The sequence below is a fragment of the Nomascus leucogenys genome, chromosome 18 (genome assembly GCF_006542625.1).
Source record: "Nomascus leucogenys isolate Asia chromosome 18, Asia_NLE_v1, whole genome shotgun sequence".
Taxonomy (NCBI): Eukaryota; Metazoa; Chordata; class Mammalia; order Primates; family Hylobatidae; genus Nomascus; species Nomascus leucogenys.
Window position 1 is genome coordinate 36,024,055 of NC_044398.1, and position 7,698 is coordinate 36,031,752.

The 7,698-nt window shown below is 62.6% G+C and overlaps 1 protein-coding gene across 2 annotated transcripts in view; it reads right to left on the reverse strand.

The window, feature by feature from the left end:
• Positions 1 to 5,720, reverse strand: part of GRID1 (glutamate ionotropic receptor delta type subunit 1) — a 783,733-nt gene extending 778,013 nt beyond the window's left edge. For both annotated transcript variants that reach the window (XM_030797641.1, XM_003278586.4), the window contains exons 1-2: positions 5,214 to 5,720; positions 2,843 to 2,998 (exon numbers count right to left, since the gene is read on the reverse strand). In XM_030797641.1, coding sequence (XP_030653501.1) covers positions 2,843 to 2,998; positions 5,214 to 5,292 — 235 coding nt within the window. In that variant the 5' untranslated portion in view covers positions 5,293 to 5,720. The remainder of the gene's footprint in view (positions 1 to 2,842; positions 2,999 to 5,213) is intronic.
• Between the last annotated feature and the right edge of the window lie 1,978 nt (positions 5,721 to 7,698).

Genomic DNA, 7,698 nt, shown 5'->3' on the forward strand with positions numbered 1-7,698 from the left:
TAAGGCATTTATCAAGCAGGGATCAAGCCCAGTGATGGAAAAGCACCCCACAGAGTACATCCAAGGAAGAACATCCAGAGAGCTGAGCACCTGCAGCAGAGCCCCAGGCAAGGGAAAAGGAGGCTGCTGAGCACTGCTCTGCTCCTCCCAGAGGCCTTCCAGAGCAGGCTCCTCCCATCCCATGTAGGCATCCAAGGGCTACGCAAGGTCACAAGATAACAATGGATTTCAGTCCACCAGACTCATAAAATGAAAGTACATGCCAGCTTTCACCAGCACAAACTCTCTGGGCAGCAGGCAGCCCACCAACAATAACTGGCCAGTGTCTCTCTCCCTAGACAACTGTCAACCAAGAATCTAACTCCCTAGTTCCAGACATGCAGAAACACTCACTCTCACACCCCACAGAGACCGTGTCAGTCTGCCATCCTTGGAGCCTGACACATTTTTCCAGTTATACAAACAGAGAACCCAAGACCCAGAAAAGGCCCCTGGGTGGAACGTTTGTCCCCAGGACAAAGTTGCTTTGGGGTGCTTACAGGTTGAATCACCCATAGCTATGTTTTGTTTGGCTTGTACTGTGTTATTTACATTGTTTTATTAGTTGGCAATAGCTTTAAATCAAAATTTACATTAAGGTCCAGATTTGGGGCTCCTCTTAAAAAAATAAATCAGCACATCTACAACAGTAGGATTTTCACGCCCAATGGCAAAATCGGTTAAAGCTGTGTGACAGCTTCTCCTTTTAATGGAGATGACCTCTTCAGACCCTGTACTCCAGGTGCCACAGGAACCAGCTACCCAGTTCATCCTTGTGTGTTACCTGCATGAGGTGGCAACCTTGTGCAAGAGCATCATGTTTAGTCCCCGGGGAACTGCTGATGGGAGTGGACGGGCATCATTCAGGGGCAAAATGAATGAGCTTGGATACTCAACACTGCAGAGGGGAGTCAACAGAGGCGTGTCACCAGACATGGAACAAAGGCAGGGTCCCCACCACACTGTGAGCTCCTGGGTCCAGGAAATATGTGCTTCCAAACTGTGGCTTCAGCTCCCAAGCACAAAGAATGAATGTCAACAGAGATGGGGTTTGTGGAGCCAGTGTCAAGGGAACAGGTGGCACTGTGAAAGTTGTAGCTTGTCACCCCAGGTCCCCCCCCATTTAGGGTTCCTTCCGCTAAGAAGGCCCTGCCCCTCCCCTGGCTAGAGCCCACCCCAAGCACCTGCAAGGAGCTGTGATAAGGGCACACTGAAAAGAAGTCCAGAGGCAGGGGGCGTCTGGAGACAGAGACTGCTGGTGGGACATGACCACACACCAAAGAAGGGCAGGAATTCCTCTTCCCTGTACCTCAACAGACATCTGACAATGGATATCTGTCACAGCTGGAAGCAGCAGCTCCCATAATAGGCAGTGTTAGCCTCATCCCCCCTAAAAGAAAACACTTGGGACTCCCTGTTCGTAAAACCACCTCAAGAAATCCTTGGACCTTCAGTCCCCAGAAGTAGTCCCCGGTCCCTGCCCCCAGAGCTGGCCCCTTTCCTTCCTCTGCTGCACCCAAGATTAGGAGACCCCTGGAATTCCTCCTTCCAACACAACGATCTCCCCAACACCAGCTCTGACCCCCCAGACCCAGGCCAGAGCCATCATCGAGGCATCCTGTCCTTGCAGGCACTGGGGAGACTAGCAACCCATGTGTACCAAAGCATCAGGAGGACTCTGGGCTCAACGGGCTTGAGGAGAAAGCACCGGCCAGGAGCTCTTAGCCAGCCCACCTCCCACTACACCCACTGCCCCCTCTACACTTCTCTACCAGTTCCTCCAGCAAGGAATCCCTGCATCCTGCGCCACTAACTTGCCTCATCACTGACGGGCGCTGGCCCCAGAGTCCCCATGGTTGTGGGGAGCAAGGCAGAAGGAAAGAGAAGGGACTTAAGCTGGGTAAGTGTCAGAGGCGGAGCCTTAGGCCTTAACCAGGAATCTGGAGGCTTGGAGAAGGAACCGGGGTTCCGGAGCTGAAAGGTTGAAGGGGAGGGACTAGCAGAGAGGAGGGAAAACAGAGGGGGTTGCTGTCGCGAACGCCCTCGCCTCGCACCTGTGGCGCCTGCCGCGGGGCCCGACCGGAGGCAGTGGCTGTGGACATGGGCAGCCCCGGCGCAGGCTAGGATTTCCCCGCAGCCGGACCGGCCCGGCTCCGCTCCTTTCCTGGGCGAACAGCGCCCACCTCCGGCCCAGGCGGCGGCGCCTCTGCCCGCGGCGCGGACAGCCAGAGAGAAACCGGCTCCTCCAAACCTGGTGGAGGAGTGCGGCAGAGAAGCGCCGGGCTAAGGCTCTGGGGGCCGCGGGGCGCGAAACGCCGCGCCTACCAGGTTATGCTCGGGAGAAGGAGACAGGTCGGGCTCCAGCCGCTGGGCGCTCCTCACCTCGAAGCGAGGAAAACACCGGCCCACTGAGATCAGGGGAGGTGCGCCCGACACAGGTACCCGGCACGCAGACACGCCCACCCCCAAACACCGAGAAACAAAGACGGCCCCTAGCCGCGCACGCCTGCGCAGCCCGCGCTGGGCGCACACCCGCGCCCACACAGCCCGAAAGGCGCCACGCAACCCGCAAGAAGCCCAGCTCCCCGCGCTCGCAGACTCCGTGCCGGCCCGCAGCGCAGAGCAGTCCCGGCGCCGCTGCCTAGGTGGGCTGGGGAAGGCGCGCCACCGCGCGTGGCACCGCGGCTGCCCAGGAACAGAGGGGGCCCCGCGCAGCCCAGCTCGTCAGAACCCCGCCGGTGCCCACTGCTGCGACGCCTCACAGGCCGTGTCTCAGTGGGCCCTGGGCACAGCTGTCACTCACCTTCCTGCACAGCCTGGAACGGGTTGTTGGCCTCGATGACCTTGATGGAGTAGGTGATCTTCTCGCTCTGCAGGATGTCATCGTTGAGGCTCAGGTCGGATACCGCCAACTGGAACACCCTGTCGTCCTTGGCCGCGTTCTCCTCAAAGATGGCACCTGGAGGAGAAGAGGGATCAAGACCGGACCTGGACAAGAACCCTCTCCCCGCTTCCCTTGGCCCGAGGGTCAAGGCACTCGCAGACCGATGATTGCCAGGTGGTGGGAAGTCTGAGCTGGGATTTCAGCTTGGCGGGGTAGATTAAGGCTCTCCCATCTCCACCCGCACAGGAATATGTTCCCCTCCCCCCACCAGCCCTCAGCGCACACGTGCACACAGTTGACATGAGTTACACATGCACATCCCACAGGCTGCCACCAGGTCACACACGTGTATCACAACCAAGGCACCACATGTCCTAGCCATGCCCCACATAAGGGACTAAGCCAAGCTGGGGTGGCCCCAGGCAGCGCCCAAATGCCTTGACATAGTTCCATAAATCCCATCCCAGGAGCCAGGAAGTTCCCCGGGAGGGTAGTGTCCCCCACCCAAATCCCAGGACAGAATGATGGGTCCTTTCTCCATGCACGTCCCCTGCTGAGTGGAGCTGAACGAAGCAGGTCTACCGTTGGCTTTCCTGCGCAGAGGGGTCTTCCTTAGGCAGGGGCTTCGGATGGCCTGCAGCTTGGATGACTGTGACGCTGCCCTGCCTGGCGCCCTGAGCTCAGCCTCCTACTCTCCATCCTTCCCCACTCCCATTTCCTGTATGTCTGTCGAGGGGAGTGGGGGAAGGGGACTGTGTCCTAGGCGCCTCCACGTTCAGATCTAGCGGAGCCGGGGGTCCCAGAAGGAGCTGCTCTTGAAGGGCTTTCTAGAACCGCGGACAGCTCCTCCAGGGCGCCCTCCGGCTGGCGCTTTGTGCGCCTAGCACAGCTTCGGCGGACCCTGCGCTTCCAGCCGAAATCAGTCCGACCAGCCTGAGCCTAGTCCTGAAACCTGGACAGCTCTGGAGTCAGCCACCCACATCCCGCCTCACCAAGCCCCGAGGGTCCCTGAGGTCCCGGAGCTACGCCCAGTGATCCCTCGAGCTGGGGGCTGGGTAGGAGGAGGGAGGCCCGGATTCCTCACTACACCCGGAGCCGGCACCGCAATGCTGACCGCGAGACCCGCACCCCTCCAGGGCGGGAAGCAGGTTTGGTCACGGGCCCCTGAGGGGAATCATAGTTCTCCGAGCCCAGGTCTAGTCCTCACCACCCCACTCCACCACCACCCCTCCCCGCCTGTCCCGTCCTCCTCGCCTTCAACACCTCCCAACCCCCAGTTTCCCTGTGCTCGCTGGTCTTTCCCAACTTCCGGAAAGACGACTGCGGAGGGACTCCCCCAAAGCGACCGCTGTCAGCCCCCCAACTCGGCCCAACTTCCGGAGATTCCTCCCGTGTTGCTCCCAACTCCCACCCACTCCCCCTCGGCGCGCCCACTCCCCCTCGGCGCGCCCCCTCCTCCTCTGCGCTCTCATCTTCTCTCCCGGTTCTCTCTCTCTAACCATCTTTTCCCGCTCAGCATCCCCCTATCCCCTGCTGCCCACGCTTCTTCCCTCGGCTCCCACCACCCAGACCGTCTGGGCCCCCAAGACTTGGACCACGCAAAACTCTGGGACTGTCCAGGATGGGGCTGCAGTCGCCACACCAGATACACACGCACTCACACATACACCGAAGGCTACACAGACACACACCGGAGAAGCAGGCAGACACTGTGTCCACTCTAACAGGCTGACAGACAGTCGTGCACGCACCAACACACGCTCAGATGGCCCCACACACCCCAACACCCTCTCACAGTAACACCGACACCGTGCCAGGCGCACACAGCGACACACGCTGACAACACGCACCCACACACATTCACACACGGTTCCGGTCCGGCCTCTTTGATCTTGCCCTGCCAACTTGGCGAGCCCCCCGCCGTGCCTCCCCCTGCCCCCTGCTGCTCTGAGCTGCGCAGAAGGGCCCTCCCCACCCGCCGACGGCCCCGCTAAAGGCGCGGGTCTCGACGCGCGTCCATCCCGGTGTTCCCCGAAGCGTCGGCCCTAAGTGTCGGCAGAGGCCGCGGGGCCCCGCGCGAAGATCGGAGCTCCGGGGAGCGGCAAGCAGTCCGCGGGAGCGCGGCGCGGCCCGTGCACAGCTCCTCCGCCGGGCGGCGCGGCGCGGCCCTTCGGGGAAGCACCGCCCGCCGAGCCCCTCGGCCCAGTGAAACGCCAAGTTTGGACGCCGCGCAGCCCCTGCCCCGTTGGGGCCCCCGCCCAGCCTCGGCCCGGCCGCCAGCCGCGCTCACCGATGTGGATGATGGAGTCGGCCCGCACCGACACGCACTGGCATATCCAGGGGAGAAGCCACAGCGTCAGCGCTTCCATGTCCCCCGGGCGCGCGGCTCATCCGCCCGGGCCCGGGGCGAGGCCGAGGGCAGCGCGAAGCGGGGAGGCGCTGGTCCCGGTGCAGTCCCGGGCCGCTCCCCGGGAGAGCCGAGCCCGCCTGTGCGTCTTCCCCCGCGCGCCCGCCCCTGCGCCCTGCGCCCGCCCCAGCCCAGCCCAGCCCAGCCCAGCGCGGTCGGGCTCCCGCTCCGGCTCCGGTGGCGGCTGCGGCGGTGCTGGCAGCTTGAGCCCAGGCCGGCGCGGCGGGGGCGGCCCGCGGCGGTGGCAGCGGCGCTTCCCGCGGCTAGAGCGGCTTCGGGGGAGGTTGAGGCGGTGGCGGCGGCGGCCGGGCCGGCGTGGCGGCTCTGGGCTGGCTGTGTGTCTGAGCCCCGGCGAGGAGCGAACTGCGGAGGACGCCCCCTCCCCTCCCCCTCCCCCTCGGCTCCGCTCCCCCTCCCCTCCCTGCCCGCCTCCCTCCCTTCCGCCCTCCCCTCTACCACGTGACTGCGGCGCCTCAGCCTCGCCGCGCGGCGCTCGCCCGCTCGCGGCTCGGAGGGGGCGCCGGGTGCTCCATGCTCCCGGCCCGGGGGACGCTCGGAGACCGGCACAGCGGCGGGGACCGGCCTGGGCTGCGGCGCGCCGAGCCCTGGCGGTCCGGGCCTCCTTCTCCGGTTCGCCAGGGGCGGGAGAACGGAGGAGGGCCGGCCGCTAACTGCCCTCGAGTGGCTCCCGAAGCGCCCTGGCGACCTCAACAGCCGCGCGTCTCGGGTCATGTCCCCGGCCGAAAAAGACCGTTCCTCGTGGAGTGGGACCTGGGGAGCCAGAAGAGAGACCGGGGCGGGGCGCCGGGCCAGGCCCCAGGACACCTGGGGAGCCAAAGGGGGCCGGCCGCCGCGAGCATCTCGGAGCAGAGCCCGGGCCGCGGGCTCGAACCCTGGCTGGCCGCACGGACCTCGGCGGGCGCCCATCCCCCGCTCCATGGGCAGCGCGCTCAGCCGGGAGTCGGGCAGGAGGCTCGGACTCTGAAGCCCAATTCATGGCCGGAAACCGGCGCAGCCGTGACCGCGGCGCCTGGACGTGAGGAGCCTTCCAAGCGGCCGGCGGGCTCAGACTCCGACCCTGCACGGAGCTTTCATGTGCGAGCCCGGGCGAAGAGCCCGCTCCTCGCGGCCACAGAGGAACAGGGCTCCCTCCGCCTCCGGTGCATGCCTCGGGCCGGCCACCACCAAAGAGAGCGTTAAGCTGTTGTGGGCTCGTGCCTGAAAGGGACTGGGCTCCATGTGGCACCCCCAAGATTTCGAGGAGACAGCTGAGCTTCCTGGGGTCTGGGACCTGGCAGAGCCTCGTTCGAAAGCTGCTCCTCCAGCAAGCCTGGGAACGTCCCCGGGCCCTGTTGTCCGCGGAGGGGCCCCAGGACTCCCACCGCGCACCAGGCGGAGAGGCTCCCACCACAGCCCTTGCCCAGAGCTCCCAGCGCAGCGGGCGAGGCAGACACCTAACCACATCATCTTTTAAATGTTGGGGGGGACTATGAATGAGCTGTGTATGCTTAGATGCCTGGGCTCCGACCCAGCCTGGGAAGAAGAGCAGGGATGGCTTCCTGGAGGAGATGACAGTTGCAAAGACTGAGTGGAGATTCCCAAGGGAGAAAATAAGGCTTCCAGGCATTGAACAGTGGTGAGCCAAGGCAAAAAGAAAGAAGTGTGTGTCCGTATGTCTGTCTGTCTCTCATGTGGCCAGCCAAAGACTAAGCACTGGTAGATTTCACTTTGGAAAGAAAGATTGGAGAGGATGGGCTGTGCAGAGGGGGCCAGTGGAGGCCCATAGCACTGTGAGAGAACCCTGAGTGGGCCAGCTCAGCTGGGCAGGGACAGCCTGTTGGAGCGGAGAAACTGGATTGCAGAAGTATCAAGGAATCCCATGAGCCAGCAAGGTGACTTCCAGGTTAAGGAGGCCAGGGGGCAAGAAGAGAGGAGTGGTCATACTTGCCCATGGGAGTGGCTGAGTGTGGTCCTACACACACACACACACACACACACACTTCTTCCAAAAACCTGTCTTAGGGTCCTTGAGTAGTGAAACCTGACCCACCCCGCATCTCAAAACCCTCTATGCCTCTAATTCTCATTCCTGCAAAATTCTACCATTCACTGGCTGAAATGCTGTAGGGAGAAGAGAAATAAATGATGAGTTTTATTATACATCAGTTTGGTTCCTACGGGGACTGTCTCCACCTTGAAAGGATGGTGGGTGTGGTCTTGACCTGAAGTCCCTGTGGGTCGGGGACACTCCTGGGGCCTCCTGTTGTTGGGGGTTCTCCAGTGTGTTAGTACAGTGGGCATGTGATATACCCAGTTAGAAGTTTTTCTTTGATGTATGTTTTGCTAGGTGTAGGTAGCATGATTTCAG